The 21,456-nt window shown below is 40.5% G+C and overlaps 1 protein-coding gene across 3 annotated transcripts in view; it reads left to right on the forward strand.

The window, feature by feature from the left end:
• Positions 1–21,456, forward strand: part of TTC29 (tetratricopeptide repeat domain 29) — a 217,945-nt gene that overhangs the window by 107,026 nt on the left and 89,463 nt on the right. For all 3 annotated transcript variants that reach the window (XM_054030168.1, XM_054030170.1, XM_054030169.1), the window contains one exon: positions 15,010–15,101. In XM_054030168.1, coding sequence (XP_053886143.1) covers positions 15,010–15,101 — 92 coding nt within the window. The remainder of the gene's footprint in view (positions 1–15,009; positions 15,102–21,456) is intronic.

Here is a 21,456-nt window from a genome sequence, read left to right on the forward strand (position 1 = left end):
GGAAGCCAGGGAATTCCAAGACTAGCAGACCCCCATCAGCAAGCACCAAAAATTGTTTAGTATTGCCACTGTTTCCCATAAGATCGTAGCCATTTATTATTTACACTTATTACTAGTTGTTATAACATACTTGATAAAAGCTCTTGGCAGGCATAGTGTTTGTAGCCATTGTCACATCTGTCAGGATGGAAAGGATACATAAATTGTTTTTTCCTCTTATATCAGTGTTAAAGGATAACAGATGAAGTTTCTTCCCTCCAGACGGTTATACCATGTTTTATTTCGAAGAAATATGTCCGAAGTGGCTGGTTTTGAAAACATTACATTCCAGTTCTAAATTAGGGTTACAACAACCTTTGCTGTAGTAATGGCTCATGCAATGAAGATTTCAAATTGTACAAAAATACTATACTAGGATGTCTGGGATTTTTTGAGGCATGTATAGACTTCTGCACTAAGGGAACTGGTTGGAATATTTTTGTATTGAGTCAGACCTTATATGAGGTTCAGTAAGGGAGATTATAAAATGACTATTTTATAAATGACTGAACTGATACATCCAATGCAGAAATAGAATCAGAATTAAGAGTTACTGTTAGTGCTGATTACAGCACAGAAAATTATGAGAAGGAACAGTAGTACTGATGAAGAAAGAAGCATAAGGAGGAGTATCAATAACAAAATATTAGAGGGGAAAAGTGACCATAATTAACCTTTATTTAATCACCTAATGAATGTTGTGTGCAGCAAAATGCTAAGCATATGAGGTGAAATCTTGGCCCCATTGAAGTCAGTGGGAGTTTTATGTCACCCCTTGAAATAAGTTTTGATGCTAAATTACTTGTAATTACATCCTATCAATTTGAATCCATTCTGCCAAAATATATACATTACATTATACGAAAGATACATTATGTAATATACATTGTGTGTCAGCAAGAGATTTGTGGAATATTCTTCTTCTTTCCAAGGCATTAATCCTGCAAGCACATATGCACATTAATAGCTTGAAACACATGGTTTCAATGTGCCTACTCACATGCTTTACATTACTCACGTGCATAAATGTTTTCAGGATTTGGGTGTTAGATTGCTAGTTCTTTGGGGGCAGGAACTGTATCTTCACACTTGTTTGTACAATGTCTAGAGGAATGGGGCCTTGATCCTTATTGGGGCCTGCGGGCTCTACCATAATAAGTACATTAAAAATAATCTCTGTTTGCTTTTTGACTTCTTCCATGTAAGACTTTTGCAATTAAGTCCATGTAATCATTCAGCAGGAGCCACGTCATAAAACCCATACTCAGATTTTGCTTAGCCCTTACTCAGGTAGATCTGTAGGCATGTAGACACTTAACCAATCAGTGTAAAAACTGATAGATGAAATGGATACACACACACACACAAATTACATATGTAGGGACTGGGTGAAAACAGAGTAAGGATCATAAGATTTGGCTCCAGAAAACAGAAAAATAATATTGAAAATTAAATATTAGAAGTATACTTAGTAAATAAAATAAAAGGAGCTTGATTGGTTGCTTGCTCAGTATAGTGAGACAGTTTATGTCCTGTTGATCCACATTTAGAGGGCATTTCATACTGTGGTAGAGCTCCAACCTTGTCCTCGCGCTTCCAGGCAGTTTATGCTAGCTTTAGAGGCTCACTGCAACCCTCCACATAGCCCTTCTCTCTCTAGGACCAGGAATACAGTCTACTGAGCCCTTTTCATCATAAGCCAGCAAGGAGGTTGGTGAGAGAACCCTCACAGTCTCTGTTGCTCCGATGGCCTAATACTAAAACAGTTTAGCCTCTTGTCCTGACAGGGGCTTGTCTTCCCCTCCCAGGAGGTGTTCCTGTAGTGGTGGGTTGGGGGGAACCCAGGCCCACCCTCTACTCCAGGTTCCGGCCCAGGGACCCTAATGGTAGCAGCTGTTGGCAGTCAACCTTTCATTGCCAGAGTTGCTACATTTCCCTGGGCCACTTCCCCACAGCTCTCCTCCTTCTCCCTTCTTCACCCTTACCTTAGGGCTCCCTTACCAATGACTTGAGGGTGTCTTCATTAACCAGCCCTTCAACTGTACTTGCTCTCCTTAGCCTGACTGGAGTGAGTCCTTTTATAGTATCAAAAAGGGCCTTAATTAGAGTCAGGTGTTCACATTACCTTAATGGCCTCACCTGACTCTTTGCAGGTTAATTGGAGTCAGGTGTTCTCATTAGCCTGGAGCAGCCCCTGCTCTGGTCAGTCAGGGAACAGAAAACTGCTAATCCAGTGGCCAGTATATCTGCCTTCGACTACTTTGTTGTACCCAACTGGCCTGGATCAATCACAATACATAAGAACGGAGCAAACCAGGGTCAGAAGGACATATATCACTCCCAGCCCTCTGAAAATCTGAAGAAAAATTGATGCAGCTTTGGGTTGCAGTAATTTTCCTGGAGAGACCTTCTGTTGTGTGGAACCTCTGCTTTAATAGGGTTATAGGAGCGGTTGCAGCAGAAAGCCTCAAAGACAATGTGGAGGCATAGGTCCTCTGTTTTGGTGACACTGCCTTTGGAAGATCCTGTCACCTCCAAAAGGTTTGGAGACCAGCTCCCTTTTCTTCTGTGTGGGGTTCAAACCCCACCGCAAAACAGAAGAAATGAAAGGAAACTCCAGGATGGAATATTTTGGTAAATTTTCCTTCCTGTGATCTGACCCAATGTTTTTAAATACAGTAGTAGTGTGAGCTGCCTTAAAAAAATCAACAAAATATAAATTTCTTTGACATCTTTTGTAGTATTCTTACTGAATTGCAGATTAAAATGCCCATGAAGCACCAGTGTTTTTATTTTAACTGCATAATATGTCTAGAAAAAGATTCTGTTTACTGCCATGTCAGAATTATGTGCTTTTTCTGGAAGTGCATGAGAGGCATTAAGTGCACATTGCATCATCTATCTACCAGCACCTATTGTTGGCTCCAGTAAAATACCCTCAGATACTGCTGCCCAGTCTGGGTCTTAGCCTGTTACTGCAGCGCTTGTCAGAAATCATTAGCTAGTGATCTCTTTGACTAATGTTGCGGTTGATTGTCTAAATCATGTTCAAGAACTGGAAATGAGGCAGAAACATCTTTACAGCTCACCGACTGTGAAATGGCTAAACAGGGTTAGATTGTCAGAAATCAAATTAAATGTATTTCCAATAAAATTTGACAACAATTTAAAGTGCAGGTTTGGAAGCAGAATTGTATTTTATGTTTTTAAAGTTACAGTAGTAGAAATTAGTATCCTCCTGTCATGTTTTTTGCAAGAGCAAATTGATAAAATATTGATAGCAGCAGTAATCTTTTTGTTAACATGGATAGTCATTTTTCCAACATAAGTTCTCACCTTAGAGTCTCACTTTTGTGTCCTTTATCACCATATATTCATATCATAGAATCATAGGACTGGAAGGGACCTCAAGAGTTCTTCTAGTCCAGTCCCCTGCATTCAAGGCAGTATTACGTATTATCTTCTAGTCCATCCATGACAGGTGTTTAACCTGCTCTTAAAAATCTCCAATGATGAAGATTCCATAATTTCACTAGGCAATTTATTCCAGTGCTTAACTACCTGACTGTTAAGAAGTTTTTCCTAATGTCCATCTAAAATTTCCCCTTCTGCTTCTTGTCCTGTCCTCAGAGGTTAACGAGAACAATTTTCCTTCCTTTTCCTTGTAGCAATCTTTTATGTACTTGAAAACTGTTATCATGTCTGCTCACCGTCTTCTCTTCTCTTCTCCAGACTAAACAAACCCAGTTTTTTCAATCTTTCCTCATAGGTCATGTTTTCTAGACCTTTAATCATTTTTGTTTCTCTCCTCTGGTCTTTCTCCAGTTTGTCCACATTTCCTGAAATGTGGTGTCCAGAGCTAGACACAATATTCTAGTTGAGGCTATATCAGCAGAGAGTAGAGTAGAAGAATTACTTCTTGTGTCTTGCTTACAACACTCCTGCTAATACATTCCAGAATGATATTTACTTTTTTTGCAATAGTGTTACACTATTGACTCATATATAGCTTGTGATCCACTATGACCCCCAGATCCATTTCTGCAGTACTCCTTCCTAGGCAGTCATTTCCCATTTTGTATGTCTGCAATTGATTGTTCCTTCCTAAGTGGAGTATTTTGCATTTGTCCTTACTAAATTTCATCCTATCTGCTTCAAACCATTTCTCCATATCATCCTCCAAAGCACTTGTAGCCCCTCCCAGCTTGGTATCGTCCACAATCTTTATATGTGTACCCTCTATGCCATTATCTAAATCATTGATGAAGATATTGAACAGAACTGGACCCAGGACCAGTCCCTGCAGGGCCCCACTTGATATGCTCTTCCAGCTTGACTGTGAATCACTGATAACTAGTCTCTGGGAATGGTTTACAAACCAGGTATGCATCCCCCTTATAGTAGCTCCATCTAGGTTGTATTTCCCTAGTTTGTTTACAAGAAGGTCATGCAAGACTGTATCAAAAGCCTTAGTAAAGTCAAGATATACTACCTCTACCACTTTCCCCCTATCCACAAGGTTTGCTACCCGTCAAAGAAAGCTATTGGGTTGGTTTGACACGATTTGTTCTTGACAATTCCATGCTGACTGTTACTTGTCACCTTATTATCTTCTAGGTGTTTGCAAATTGATTGCTTAATTATTTTCTCCATTATCCTTCCGGGTACTGAAATTAAGCTGACTGGTCTATAATTCCCCAGGTTATCCTTATTCCCCTTTTTATATATTTGCCCCTTTCCAGTCCTCTGGAATCTCACCCGTCTTCCATGACTTTTCAAAGATAATCACTAATGGCTCAGATATCTCCTCAGTTAGCTCCTTGAGTATTCTAGGATGTATTTCATCAGGCCCAGGTGACTTGAAGATGTCTGACTTGTGTCATTAATTTTTAACTTGTTTTTTCCCAATTTTAGCTTCAGATCCTACCTCATTTTCACTGGTGTTCACTATGTTAGACATCCAATCACTACTAAACTTTTTGGTGAAAACGGGGGGGGGGGAAATGGCGTTTAGCACTTCTGCCATTTCCACTTTTCTATTATTATTTCTCTGCCTCATTGAGTAACGGGCCTCTCCTGTCCTTGGTCTTCCTCTTGTGTCTAATATATTTATAGAATGTTTTCTTGATACCCTTTATATCTCTAGCTAGTTTAATCTTGTTTTGTACCTTGGTCTTTCTAATATCGTATTCCTACACTGCCTACTTCCTTGTGAGAGGACATCAAGGTATACCTATTGAGGTATTATGACAGATTCTCCAGTGTTTCAATGTATTTGTTTGATATTGTTGGGACTCTACTGAAATCAGTGGGGTCACATTGCTGTAAAATTGGAGTAACTGAGCAGTGGATCTTGTCCACAGTGCCTATCATTATGGACTGTTATTGGGATGAGGAGACCTTCCTCTAGTGTTCCTGAAACATAAGCTCCTAAATGTACAAAGGATTGTGTGGGGTTTTAGCCATACAGTTGTCATTGATGTTAACAGGATTCAAGTGGCTAAAATCATTCACCTTGCATGTACTTACAACTTGTAAGTTTAGGAGAGCACATTTTAGTAATATAATACTTAGTGAATAAAATTGGTATGGTTTATTCTCTGAAGCATAAGGGTATGTGTGTGTTGTTTGAACAGATTTACAGTTTTACTATATTTGGTGCTTTAGTATCAAGCAAAAAACTTGTTTATAAATTACAAGCTTTCATGTTGATTCAGAATTAAAGATAGACAAAAAAGTGATTCAAATGCATTATGATGTGCCTCCCTCTCTCAAATGTACAACCATAAATAACATTTTATTCGGCAAAGGACATCAGGGTGACCACTTCAGCCCTATTTTGAGGATTTATGTGGTATATAGACTGAGCTTGCTTTCTGCACAAAAAAGTGACTTTCAGCTGCAACAGACCTGCTAAGACCCAGGGAGAGAGATGTTGTTCTCAGAACCAGCCTTTCTAAACAGAAATGCTGTTCACTCAAATATTCATCCTGTCCTGTGTCTTAACATAAGTCTATGTCCAGTGATTATCCTGGTAAGAGTTTGCACTTGCAGTCTGCTGTTTTAAAAAATCCTAGCCTTGAGGCTTGACACTTGAGGCAGTGTTGTGGAGGAAATGATACGGGGAAGGAAAGATCACGGTCAAAGATAATTCCAAGTTTATGGAAAACATAGGTATGAATAGGAAACTTTCCCCACCTGTTGTAAGATGCAGTCCAGAGACACTGTGTATGATCAAAACTCATCCTCATTTTGTGATTTGACATTCAAACAAATACATTAATAAGAAGATAACCTAAAGCCAAGTCCGATTTGGCTGCTCCTAAGGTGCCTAGTTAAGAGCTACTCATCCCACAGCCTTTCTGTCTCAGACCCAAGATCTCTGCCTTTTTTATTTCCTCCCACTAGTGTTCTCTCATTGTTGGCAAGGGTTGTGGGTCACATTGACTTTAGCCCTAGTGTGCAGGGGAGATTACTAACCCTTTCTTGCCCTGATCCAGTATGAGATTTGTCCACCATATCACAGGAGGCAAAAGAGAGGTCTAAGTTGATAAAGGAAATGTATTTGTGTTCGAGGCTGCTTTTCTTGCTCAAAGAAAGCACTTAATGTTTCGAGTCATATAGTTGCAGGAGGTTGAGATAAAGGCATCAGTAATCTTGGTCAGCACAGGCTAAGAAGAGATTTATGACAAAATCAACACTTCAATTATGATTTTTCTTCCATTAATTTTACTTCATATTTTCTTTTTCAGTGGTTCAAAACAAAGAGAAAATAGCTATATCCTCTTATTTTGAGAACTGTACAATAATTTAATCAGTTCAACTGCACATAGAATATGAACTCATTCCACAAGATTCCAAAAGTACAAAAGTATCAATCTTTATTTGAAAAGATGTTATAATGGACCTAGCAACATCAAGTTCATGCATTTCAATAGTCTGCCTTCCTCAGAACCTTTTGTACAAAGCAAATTTTTAAAAACCCACTTTAAACCCCTCCAATAACTCTAAACCTCATAAACCCTACCTTCTGCTCTTTTGTTTTGTCAGCAGGAAATTCATCAATCAAACTCATGCAGGTACCAAATAAACCTCTGTAATGTACATTAGCAGTATAGATTATCCTGTCTAGTCCAGTTTGTTATATCATTTATATATATGCAAACACAAAATGTGAGAAAATAGAACGTGCTTGCATTTTCCTTGCAAAGGAAATTACCAAAAGTCATGCTAAGTAGTATGCAATGCATAGTATTTTATCATAAAATGCATTTTTATTTCATGCTCTCAAGTAAAAATGAAGTAAAATCCATTTCTTTGCTGTACTTGTAGTAGTTGACTAAATTCTGTGGGTATTTCAGCATTGCAGCAGATATACACAAATGTACAGTTACTATATGGCCTTCCAACCCTATTGACTTATCTCCTCCACGACTGTTGTGATTTCATAGCCACTGAACATCCTCTTCTAGACATCCATGTCCTCAGCACAGATGGGCTAAGAAGCTCAGTGGTTTGAGCATTGGCCTGCTAAACCCAGGGTTGTGAGTTCAATCCTTGAGGGGGCCGCTTAGGGATCTGGGGCAAAATCAGTACTTGGTCCTGCTAGTGAAGGCAGGGGGCTGGACTTGATGACCTTTCAAGGTCCCTTCCAGTTCTAGGAGATAGGATATCTCCATTTATTATTATTTATTTATTATAAGAAGGAGTGTAGCTAGCAGTGGAATTATTTCCTTGACCTGATTCCTACAAATAAGCTACTGCCAAGTGACAGATCAATTTGTATAAGGAAGGATAGTGTGAATTTCTCTAGGTCTGAGCAGACGTGTACACATTTAAAGACAATGAGAACATTGTTCCCTCTTCCAAATGCCTACCCCAGCTCCTTTGCTAATGTTTGACCCTTCCTCGCGCTTGCCCACTATCAGCCGCCAACTGGCTTTCCCAACCCTGTCTCAGCCCTTTCCCCTTCATCCTCTGCTTGACTCATCAGTGTCTTCTCCAAGCTATGGCACCCCAGTAATCACCACGTTCAGCTGCAAGTCCCCTCACTGGTGCGATCCCCCCAGGCTCTAAACAGCTACATTCTCCTCGCACCACCACCCCACTTTATCAACATCCCTCACATCCTACTTGTTTTATTAACTTACTATCACCTAACCAAACTACTGATCCCCTTGTAGAGGTATACAAGGACTGGATTAAGGCGGTCTGTGCTATAGGCACACCAGGATATGGACTTCCCTGTGGCATGGGTCAGCCACATGGGGACCCCTTCACTTTCTAGGTGAGACAACAGGGATTCCCCAGTATTTACCCCAGCAGTCAGAGTGTATCTGGGTGGGTGGATGGGTCAGGACTTCTGCAGTGATATTTTCTTGCCACAAATACTCTCCTGGGTGGTGTTGGCAGGATGCCTCCCATCAAAAAAGTAGGTCTTGAAGTTAACACCCAGTTGTGAGATGCATGAGGCTCTTCTTCTCAGAGCTGGTTGTTTCAGGCTAACTGCAGACTCTGGCATTGGTAACACTTGAGTCATGTTTTCAAGCTTGTCTTTACAACAATGAAGGCCACATGCTTTTTTCTAAAATAAAAGTTACAATTTTGATATAATCGTATGACTCCAGGACCTGGGGTTCTGGCATGAGTCTATAGTGCCTATATCTTAATCTGTTTCTTTAAGTACACAGTACCTCCTGATGTTTTTCCTCCCCAGCAGCTGTTAGTGAAACCTTGACAATAGATGAGGCTCTCAGGCTACATTCACATATTCCGCTTGAGTGAACACTGGGCACACAGAGAGTACAGGGACAATTCCACATCTCCTTTCCTTTGAGGATTCACCTCATTATGTGGTAGATCTGCAGTGGCAGAAGTTGGGGAAACAGTCTAAGGTGGACCCATACAGTATATCTTGTCTGTTCCCTTCTTCATGTTCATGATTTATCTGGTTTATTTTTTTGCAGATCTTTTATGTGCAATTTGGGATTGCGTACACAAATATTTATCTCTTAAGAATCCTGTTTTGTGAAAGAGGTACAATAAAGTAGGCCATATTCATCCCACTAGGGCAGGCACACTTCTCAACTTGCCAAGTCCCAAATATGGGACACAGTGGGCCAGATCCTTAGCTGGTACCAATCAGCTTCAGTGGACCTATGTCACCAGCTGAGGCTTTGGCTCAGTGTGGGACCTTGACCCAAAATGAGGGACACAGAAAAACTTATTCAGACAGGAAAATTAAAATTCTACAGGATTAGTTCCTTTAGTGTAAATAGCTCTTTCTGTAACCTCGGTTGCATGAGTCTTTATTTTGGATAGCTTTAAATAGTTTTCAACAATGTAAGTGACAGCATACCAAATTTGTGTGGAATGTATGTAACTTTGGGACCAAAATAAGTAACGTCCCTCAAATGGGGGACATTTGAGAATTATGAGTGCCCATTGCACCTCCTTGTACAAGCAATGGCTTCAGCAATCCAGGTGGGAAAACCATTCTCTGGGGAGTGCAAGAGAGGTTACCACTTCCACCTTCTCTAAGGATTTCTTCCTAGGGGGAGCAGCTTTCCTTTCTTTTGAGAGTTACCAGGGCTGGCCTTACCATGAGGCGAACTGAGGCAGCCGCCTCTGGTGCCAGACTGTGGGGCGGGGGGGTGCCACTAGGACCTAGAGTGTAGAAAATTGTGTCTGCTGCTGGTGCATATGCATTCTCTCTGCTCTAGATGCACAGAGATGGTGGAGTGCTGTGCTGGAGGAAGGAGGGCACAAGAGACATAACAGGCAGGCAGGAGAAAAGGTGAGAGGAAATAACAGAAAGTAGCAGGAGCTGCAGGGAGAGAGAGGAGGAGGAGCCTCTTATGTACCTCTCTAGCACCCCGAGGAGCCACAGCAAGTGAAAAATGTCATGTTCCCCAAAGACAATGAAAATAGAAGTTTCCATCCAACACATTACTGGTGTGAAATCCCCAATGGTGACAAAGTGGAGAGGCCATGGCTTATGTACTCAAAAATCTAGAACGCTGCATACTGTTTTTGTTGCAAACTCTTCCAGTCTAATGTTCCAGCCACATTGGGTTCTACAGGAACAAAGGACTGGAAAAATCTAACTAGAAATCTGGCATGCCATGAGAAGGCAGCAAATCACTAGAGCATTCCATAGGTGGAAAGAGCTTGAGATGAGACTAAGGTTAAAGGCCACCATAGATGATCAGCATCAAGAGAAGATTGCATCCAAGTCCCTTTACTAGCAAAATGTTCTGAAAAAGTTCATTGCCATTGTGAGAATGCTTGCTACCCAAAACCTAGCACTGCGTGGCACTTCAGATCAGCTGTATGTGCCAAACAATGGAAACTTCCTTAAAATTATGGAGCTGATGGCTGAGTTTGATGCTGTACTCCAGGAGCATCTAAGAAGAGTCACCACCCAAGAAATGTACACACACCACTACCTTGGAAAAACAATTCAAAAGGAGATCATACAGTTTCTGGCAACAAAAGTCAAACAGAAGATTGTGGCAGATCTGAAGTCAGCAAGATATCACTCTGTTATTCTGGACTGCACACCTGACATCAGCCATACGGAACAAATGACTTTAATGGTGTGTTTTGTAACAACAACAGAACCTAGTGAAAATGTTCCTGCAATGGTGACTGTCAGAGAGCATTTTCTAGAATTCATTGACATTGATGATACTACAGGAGCTGGTATGATAAACGTGCTTCTTAAAAAGCTGGAAGATACGAGAATTGCGATAGCTGACATGAGAGGTCAGGACTACGATAATGGTGCCAACATGAGAGGAAAGAACAGAGGAGTGCAGACACAGATCCGAGAGTTAAAGCCTCGAGCTTTTTTTGTCCCATGCAGTTCCCATTCATTGAACTTGGTGGTCAGTGATGCAGCATCAGCTTCTAGTGAGGCTGCTGAATTTTTTAATTACAGGTTTCAGAGTAGCAGCCGTGTTAGTCTGTATCCGCAAAAAGAACAGGAGTACTTGTGGCACCTTAGAGACTAACAAATTTATTAGAGCATAAGCTTTCGTGGACTACAGCCCACTTCTTCAGATGCATATAGAGTGGAATAAATATTGAGGAGATATATATACACACATACAGAGAGCATGAACAGGTGGGAGTTGTCTTACCAACTCTGAGAGGCCAATTAAGTAAGAGGAAAAAAAAAACTTTTGAAGTGATAATCGAGATAGCCCAGTACAGACAGTTTGATAAGAAGTGTGAGAATACTTACAAGGGGAGATAGATTCAATGTTTATAATGGCTCAGCCATTCCCAGTCCTTATTCAATCCTGAGTTGATTATATCTAGTTTGCATATCAATTCCAGCTCAGCAGTCTCTCGTTGGAGTCTGTTTTTGAAGTTTTTCTGTTGTAAGATAACCACCCGCAGGTGTCATTGAATGGCCAGACAGGTTAAAGTGTTCTCCCACTGGTTTTTGAGTATTATGATTCCTGATGTCAGATTTGTGTCCATTAATTCTTTTGCGTAGAGACTGTCCGGTTTGGCCAATGTACATGGCAGAGGGGCATTGCTGGCACATGATGGCATATATCACATTGGTAGATGTGCAGGTGAACGAGCCCCTGATGGTATGGCTGATGTGATTAGGTCCTATGAATATGTCCCTTGAATAGATATGTGGACAGAGTTGGCATCGGGCTTTGTTACAAGGATAGGAACCTATATGTGATATATGCCATCACTAGACACAATCAACTCAGGATTGAATAAGGACTGGGAATGGCTGAGCCATTACAAACATTGAATCCATCTCCCCTTGTAAGTATTCTCACACTTCTTATCAAACTGTCTGTACTGGGCTATCTTGATTATCACTTCAAAAGTTTTTTTTTTCTCTTACTTAATTGGCCTCTCAGAGTTGGTAAGACAACTCCCACCTGTTCATGCTCTCTGTATGTGTGTATATATATCTCCTCAATATTTATTCCACTCTATATGCATCCGAAGAAGTGGGCTGTAGTCCACGAAAGCTTATGCTCTAATAAATTTGTTAGTCTCTAAGGTGCCACAAGTACTCCTGTTCTTTTTGTGAATTTTTTAATGTAATTCAAAGCATCTATGTATTTTTTTTTCTCTGCATCAACTCATCGATGTCAAATTTTGAAGCAACATCTGGGAACATCCTCTCTGATACTGAAACACTGAGTGCCACACGATGGGAAAGTTGAGTGGAGGCAATAAATCCTATCAAACACCAAATTGGGAAGATAGATGATGCCATAGTTGCCATTATGGAGGATAATGCTATGACAGGTGGTGTTCATGAGAGAACAGTGGCAGAGGGAAATGGAATCACCAGAAACATACATAAATTCAAATTTTTGTGTGGCTTAGTGTTGTGGCATGACATACCGTTTGAAATAAATGTTGTAAGCAAGAGTCTCCAAGGTGTTGACCTTGATATATCTGGAGCAACAGAACAACTGGACAAAGCAAAGTCATACCTACAGTCTTACCAGTCAGATGAGGGATTTCAAAACGTTCTGAAGAGTGCACAGAAGGTGGCAGAGGAACTTCACAATGAAGCTATTTTCCCACCCATTCAAGAACACAAGAGTCACCAAAAAAAAAGACCTTTTGATTACAAGGCACGGGATGATCCCATAAGAGACCCCAAAAAACAATTCAAAGTTGAATTCTTTCAGGTGCTAGATTGTCAAATACAGTCAGTTGAAGAACATTTCATGCCGCTCAAGGAACACAGCAGTATATTTGGGATGTTGTATGATATTCCCAAACTCCTCACTATACCTGAAGAAAATGTACACCAGCAATGCAGGACACTAGAGACACTATTGACATATGATGACGTGTGATATTCATGCGAGTGATTTAGGTGATGAACTGAAAGCCCTTTCAAGATACATTTCAGCAGGATCAACTCCAAAGGCTGTTCTGGAATATATGTGCACAAATAAAATGACCACCCTCTTTCCAAATGCTTTTGTTGCTCTGCGCATACTTCTAACACTTCCTGTAACTGTTGCTAGTGGAGAACGCAGCTTCTCCAAGCTGAAGTTAATAAAAACACATCTATGCTCCACAATGACACAGGAGAGGCTGGTCGTCCTTGTAACCATCTCAATAGAGCATGAGCTGGCCCAGACTGTGGACCTTCAGGAATCGGTTCAAATCTTTGCAATCAAGAAGGCACGGAAAGCACCACTTTGATTATTCAAACAGATAAAAATGCCAGTGTTTACTATACAGACAAGAAAAGTTACATTTGCTGTTCAGGCGTTTGAAAGTTAAGTGTTACTTAAAATTTTTGAACAAGGCATTTAAAGTTGTTAGTTCTCCTTTACTGGGGTAGGTAACAGAGCAGTACCATGAGAGGAGCAGAACAGGAAGAAGGCAGAATTGAGACCTTTCAAAGTTTTGGCCCAAGCAAGGGGGCATGGGGCGTCATTTGAGCTCCCCGCCTCAGGTGCCAAAATGTTGTGGGCCAGCCTTGACAGGACCCCAAAATTCTTTAATTCTGCACCATTGAAGACTTTAATTTGAGCAAACACTCAGTCAAGAGAGAATTCCAAGCTGGGGCTACGAGCCTTATGACCAGTGTCATCTGTTCTCTTTTTGACATCTCATTTGCTTCAATGCTTCAATTCACAATGCTCTTCAAAACACAGGAAGTAATACTGCTGAATATGAAGAATGAAGCTCTGTTGATGAGGTACTGAAGAGGAAATAGTGCAGAATACACATTGGCAAATGTTGCTTTCCAGTGCATACATAGTTTAGATGACTCAAAAATAGAATGAGAATCCATGGAGGGTTGGATCAACTACCCCTACTCAGGCCTATACCAGACATGCACAGTAGACAACAAGAAATCTGAGTGGTAGAAGCAACAATAGGAGTGCTGAAATCCATGCTCACTGATGCTTGGCACACAGATGTTGTTCTTCTTTGAACCCTCTACTTTACCAGATGAAGAGAGTTGAGCTCTTAATACAAAGTGCCCTTTCTTTTCCCACAACATAAACTGCCCTAGACAGGCATCGTGGGGTAGGTAAGGTGCTGTCATATGTCCCTTTACACCTCCCATCCCCCTTCAGTCTGGTAAATGACATTCACTAATCCTTTCTTGGAAATGTGCAAAAAGGATTTCCATAGATAGTCTTTGGAGATTTCCTGTGTCCTCATGTGTGTAATAGGTTGGGTCAAGGAACAAAGAGGGAGGGAGGAAAGAATGGGATTTCATTTTATATGCCTTCCCTCCTCATCCCCATTGAAAAAAAATGGATGAAAAAGGGAAATTATGCAATACAGATGATGTCAGTGTTAAATTAAATTAAGATCATATGTTTCTTGGTGGCAGCTGTAATCCTTTGATTATAGAAGAGGTCATGTTAATGGAGTACATTCCAAACAAGTATTAACAAATTGCTTGTGTGCTGGAATAATTAGTAGTGCATGTAATGAAATGATCTACAATATTCTTTTCTGATTAACCCTAGCTTAATATACAGCCTACAATTCATTCAATTTCCTTTATGCCTCAGAACTGTACCAAAAGCAGAGTTCTCATAATTAGTGTTTTAAAGAAACACTGAAATGCACATTTTCTATCATACCAAAATATATCACATATGAATGCAGAATGCGGTCTTAAAATATTGACTCATAGATTTCTTTAAAAATATGCACAGCTCCTAAAATCTATTAAATTATAGATAAGCAAATTATTTTGTAAATCGCATATTTGTTTGGTTTTCTGTAGTACCAAAAGAGTGATTTAAGGAAATTGGACATCCTTATGTTTATTACTTGTAATTGTTGCATATACAAAAATGAAATAATGATAAAAAGTAGCACTCTGTAGATAATAAAAATGGCATGTTAGCTCCTTGTATGGACAGATCGATTCTAAATCAAAAGCAGTAATGTTTGATGTTATGTTTTTATTGTTTGTTTTTTCCTGCCTCACAGACTCTGAACACCTACAAAGAAATCTCCACAGAACTGTGTGATATTGTTGGCCTAGGTAGAGCATATCAAGCTATAGCCAAGGTCCTGGTAAGGTAGGTTAGCACACCCTTGTCTTGCTGTCAGTGCAAATTCATTCAACTGTGAAAGACTTAAATTGTTAGAGGTCTGTCAGTTCCCATTACTGACTGCTTAAATTTTAAGCAGTGCCCTTCTTCCAGTAAGTGACCCTTTCATCGTAAGTTATTTTAAACCAGCACAGTTTTTTAAAAGTGCATGAGCAAAGCTTTTCCTGTCTTTTTTGTTTGTTTGTTTTGTTTTTATATTTTCAAAAAGTTAGGAAAAGACCTTGCTGAAAGACAGAAATTCAGTCATATTTTACAGGTTAAAAAGCAGAAAGCCTAGAAAAGTATAGTATGCTCCAGTAAGTGTGCCTCAGTATAACCTTTCAAGAACTCTTCTTAATAGAAGTTTCCATTTATTGTTCTACCTCACTTTTTCCATCGAGACATTTGTGTTTTGAGCATGTATGGGTAAACAATTTGTTGCAAATATAATTCTTCTCTGTTGTTTCAGTCCAGCATTTTGAGCCTTTAAAAGCCTCTGCCTGATGGATTAATTTGAAATTAGAACTTTTACAAAAATCATCGATACAAAATAATATAATGCAATTAAATATGATCAATAAAAGCAAGGAAATTCAAAGTTAAAGTTTATGGATTGCCCTTGACTCATTCTGTTGTGCGTAGGTATTGCAGGATACATGATGTATTCATACTATTCCAAGACTCCAACAATATCTGCACAAATCAGCCTTTATGGGAAAGAGAGCACTTGTACAAGGCAGGGATGGAGAGAGAGGGCTGACCAGACAGACACAACTTACATTTCCTTTCTCATCCTGGTTGCCATCAAAAGGTCGCAGCTTTGCCTACAATGAGCACTTTCATAAATTCCCCCATTATTTGTCTATCACCAGGGCAGCACCACCATTGCTAGCAACAATGGGAGAGCTGGATCTGACTGTCCACTGGTTCTTTTACCACTGTGCCATCTAAATCTGCTTTGAGCAGGGGAAAACTTGCTGCCTGACTTACATCAGCCAGACTTATCTCTAGCAGTCCCTTTACTGCCAACAACCCTATTTAGAACTGGGCTCTGAGCAGAGAAGAGAGTATCATCCTGTGACTCTGTGGAGGCAATACACTTGGAGAACAGAGTTACTATTAAGTAACTCCTTTATCTTTTTTGTGACATCTGATTAAAAAAAATTAAAGCACCTAAGAAATTTAAGCCCTTAGGTCTCATTTTCAAAAGTGAGTTAAGCACTTAGCCTAAGGCCAAGTCTACCCTATAAACTTACATCGGTATAACTGCGTTGCTCGGGGGTTTGAAAAGTCCACACCCCTGAGTGACACAGTTATACTGACCTACCCCCAGGTGTAGACAGCGCTATGTCAACAGGAGGGCTTCGAAATAGCTACCACCTCTTGCGGAGGTAGATTAATTATGCTGATGGGAGAAGCTCTCCCATTGGCATAGTAGCATCTTCACTGAAGCATAACGGGCCACAGCTGTACCAGTGCAGCTACCCCGCTGCAGCGTTTTAAGTGTAGACCTACCCTTAGTCTCATCGAAAGTCAGTGAGTCTTAGACTTCTCAGTCTTTTAGGTGCTTTTGAAAATTTTACCCATTGTCTCCACAGAGCTCCATTGTAGGAGACCAGCTAGCACAGACTCCCTAACATGAACTGAGAAGTCCTGCTAACTGAACAATGACTATGGTATTGCCCTCCTGAAATCAGCATCAGTTCTTGATGCAGTGTTGAGAGACTAGTGATTCATGAAAGTGTGAACTGAATTTCAAGATTTTAGATAATGGCACACTGCAGATTCTTGCCATTGATGCTGCTACCTTCCTAGCTCAGTGTTTCCCAAGATGTTTGGTACACAAACATCAGGTAGGTTATAACATGATTGGATGTGCGATTTTATCCACTTAAACAGCTTTAGAGCTGAACTGTCTTCATTGGTAGATATTTCTCCAAAGTCCACAAGTACTCTGACTTTCTAAACAACTTCATTCTGATTAAGTAGTAACTAAAAGTTCTTTTATCATTCATGGTATGTACCCTCTCTTCCCCAGCATGCCTATGGGGATTCTGCGGAAAATACAGACATTGATATAGACTGAGGTGAAACTCTGATACTGTTTTTGCAGAAATTTTGGGCAAAGCCTGCATATCACATTGTCATTGTGAAAAGTAGTATAAGGTGGAAGGGTCATCAGGTCCTGCAATTCCAAGGCCCCCTGGCTGATTTAATGGCCATGAAGAATGAGAACTTCAGCAAGAGGGTGGTACAGACCACAGGATCCCATAAACTTAAAGGGCTCTTCTATGAGTTTGTGTAGTGCCACAAGTTCCAAGGATCAGCAGAATCCCAAATGGGAAGAAACAAGTCTGTAACATCCCTTTAATAAATATTCTAAGAAGGGATGGTTACATTCCATGATATAGGCAGATATAACAGCTAAGTAGATGTTAGTGGAAGCTAATGACAGCCTTAATACCATCAGAAACTAGAGAAATTCTAAAATAACTGAAACTGGCCATAAAAATGGGTCCAGGTCTTTTTCTTAAGGTAACATTTTAAATTGCCTTGCATGGAGACAGGTTTCAGAGTGGTAGCCGTGTTAGTCTGTATCAGCAAAAACAATGAGGAGTCCTTGTTGCACGTTAGAGACTAACAAATTTATTTGGGCATAAGCTTTCGTGGGCTAGAACCCACTTCATCGGATACATGAAGTGAAAAATACAGGAGCAGGTATAAATACATGAAAGAATGGGGGTTGCTTTACCAAGTGTGAGGTCTGTCTAATGAGATAAATCAATTAACAGCAGGATACCGAGGAAGGAAAAATAACTTTTGAAGTGGTAAGAGAGTGGCCTATTACAGACAGTTGACAAAAAGGTGTGAGTAACAGTAGGGAGAAATTAATATTGGGGAAATTAAGTTTAGGTTTTGTAATGACCCAACCACTCCCAGTCTTTATTCAGGCTTAATCTGATGGTATCCAGTTTGCAAATTAATTCCAGTTCTGCAGCTTCATGTTGGAGTCCGTTTTTTAAGTTTTTTTTGTTGAAGAATTGCCACTTTTAGGGTCTGTTATTGAGTGATCAGGGAGATTGAAGTGTTCTCCTACCGGTTTTTGAATGTTATGATTCCTGATGTCAGATTGGTGTCCATTTATGCTTTTGCATAGAGACTGTCCGGTACATTGCAGAGGGGCATTGCTGGCACATGATGGCATATATCACATTGGTAGACGTGCAGGTGAACGAGCCCTGGATGGTGTGGCTGATGTGGTTAGGTCCTATGATGGTGTCCCTTGAATAGTTATGCGGACAGAGTTGGCACCAGGGTTTTTATCAGGGTTTGGTTCCTAGGTTGGTGTTTTTGTTGTGTGGTGTGTAGTTGCTGGTGAGTATTTGCTTTGGGTTGGGGGGCTGTCTGTAGGTGAGGACTGGCCTGTCTCCAAGGTCTGTGAGAGTGAGGGATCGTCCTTCAGGATAGGTTGTAGATCCTTGATGATGCGCTGGAGAGGTTTTAGTTGGGGGCTGTAGGTGACGGCTAGTGGCATTCTGTTACTTTCTTTGTTGGGCCTGTCTTGTAGTAGGTGACTTCTCGGTACCCTTCTGGCTCTGTCAATCTGTTTCTTCTCTTCACCAGGTGGGTATTGCAGTTTTAAGAACGCTTGATACAGATTCTGTAAGTGTTTGTCTCTGTCTGAGGGACACCATCAAAAACCAGTAGGAGAACACTTCAGTCTCTCTGGTCACTCAATAACAGACCTAAAAGGGACAATTCTTCAACAAAAAAACTTCAAAAACAGACTCCAACATGAAGCTGCAGAACTGGAATTAATTTGCAAACTGGATATCATCAGATTAGGCCTGAATAAATACTGGGAGTGGTTGGGTCATTACAAAACCTAAACTTAATTTCCCCAATATTAATTTCTCCCTACTGTTACTCACACTTTTTTTGTCAACTGTCTGTAATAGGCCACTCTCTTACCACTTCAAAAGTTATTTTTCCTTCCTTGGTATCCTGCTGTTAATTGATTTATCTCGTTAGACTGACCTCACACTTGGTAAAGCAACCCCCATCCTTTCATGTATTTATACCTGCTCCTGTATTTTTCACTTCATGTATCTGATGAAGTGGGTTCTAGCCCATGAAAGCTTATGCCCATATAAATTTGTTAGTCTCTAAGATGCCACAAGGACTCCTCTTTATTTTAAATTGGTTCCATTTGGCCATATAACACCTCCTCGTGGATGGCTTCTGGACTCTAACAGAATAGCTTTGATCTCTTTGGAGAAGCATAAATCTACTTGACCTTAGAAATCTAGCAACCATACTGTCAGTAGAAGTGACTTAAGATTTGAGAGCATTACCCTATTCTGCTCAGACAAAGTATCATGACTGGGTAAAGATTAATGAGAGCCAATAGTTCCAAGGACCAGTTTTGCCCAGCCCAGATGATCATGACTAAGATCACTCTGGATCTGTTTTGTTGAATTGTCCTCAATATTACGTGGATGAGGGGAAATGAAAGACAGGTGTAAAGGAGCGCTTTCCCCAATGTAAAAAAGGGCATGTGATACACATTGTAGGTCCCCGTTCACTCTCACACAGAACTTTGGATGCTTATTGTTCTGACCTGTGTCTGGATGACCCCACTGGAAAATACTGGATGAGCCAGTGAAGGTTTGAATGACTTCCCATCATGATTCTTAACCTTTAGAAAGGCAGATTTCTACCGACTCAGAAAAATAGTAGGCAAGGTCCTATGGAAAGACCAATTAAGAAGAAAGGGAGTCAAAGTCAACATCAAGCTATTCCGATGCAGAGGAAAGATAAGAAGAGCCCCAGGAGGTCAGTGTGGCTGCATAAGGAGCTTCTAACTATCTAAAAACCAAAAGGGCTACATACAGGAAACGGAAGGAAGGGCATGTCCTCAAGGAAGTATACATGGGAATAGCGTGAGTGTGTAGGGACAAAATCAGGAAAGCCAAGGCAAAGAATGGCAAGAAATGCTAGAGATAACAAGAAGGGGTTCTTCAAATATGTCAGACGAAAAAGAAAGATCAAGGACGGTGTGGGTCCACTGCTCAATGGAGAAAGTGAGCTGGTAACGAAAGATGATAGGAAGGCAGAGCTGCTCAATGCCTTCTTTGCTTCAGTCTTCTCCCCAAAAAAATAACAGGTGATTGGACAACTAATGAAGTCAAGGGAAGGAATGCTGTAAATATGGGATAAGTAAAGAACACATCAGATCTTCTGACCAATTTGAATGAATTCAAATCAACAGGGCTGGATGCTATTCACCCAAGGATACTGAAGAAATTAGCAGAAGAAATCTCAGAGCCACTAGCAATAATATTTACAAAGTCATGTATGACGGGAAAGATTCCAGTAGGCTGGAAAAGGGCTAATGTAGTACCCATCTTTAAAAAGGGGGGAAAGGAGGAGCCGGGGAAATATAGACGAGTCAGCGTGACTTCAATACCTAGGAAGCTGCTAGAGCAATGTATAAAACATTCCATTTGCGAATACCTGGCACATGAAGAGGTAATCACTAGTGGCCAACATAGATTTACCAAGAACAAATCATGCCAAACCAGCTTGATTTCCTTCTTTGACAGGGTAACTGATTTGGGGTGGATAGGGTGAATGCGATGGAGATAATATACTTGGACTTCAGCGAGGCTTTTGACACAGTCCTACATGACATTCTGATAAGTGAGAAGGAGAAATGCAGGCTCAACAGCACTACCATTAAGTGGATACATAATTGGTTAAACAATCGCAAACTAAGAGTCACTGATAATGGAATGATGTCGGGTTGGAGGGAGGTTTCAAGTGGGGTTCCACAGGGATCTGTTCTGGGTCTGGTGGTGTTTAACATCTTTATTAATGTCCTGGATTTAGGAATAGAGAGCATACTGATCAAGTTTGCAGATGACACAGAGCTAGTGGGGGTTGCCAATACTTTGGAAGATAGAGCTAAAATTTAGAGAGAGCTTGATAAATTGAAGAAACGGGCTATAGACAACAAAATGAAATTCACCAAAGATAAATGTATGGTGCTACACTTAGGGAAGAAAAACAAAATGCACAAATATAGAATGAGGGGAAACTGGCTTGGCAGCAGCACTGCTGAGAAGAATCTGGGAGTTGTGGTGGATCACAATCTCCATGTGAGTCAGCAATGCAATGCTGTTGCAAAAAAAGCAAATGTAATATTAGGTTGCATTATCCGAGACATAGTATGCAAGTCCCGGGATGTGATAGTCCCACTCTACTTGGCACTGGTTAGTCCTGAGCTGGAGTACTGTGTCCAATTTTGGTCACCAGTGTATCGAAAGGATGAAGAGAAACT

Source organism: Malaclemys terrapin, chromosome 5, assembly GCF_027887155.1.
Source record: "Malaclemys terrapin pileata isolate rMalTer1 chromosome 5, rMalTer1.hap1, whole genome shotgun sequence".
Classification (NCBI taxonomy): Eukaryota; Metazoa; Chordata; order Testudines; family Emydidae; genus Malaclemys; species Malaclemys terrapin.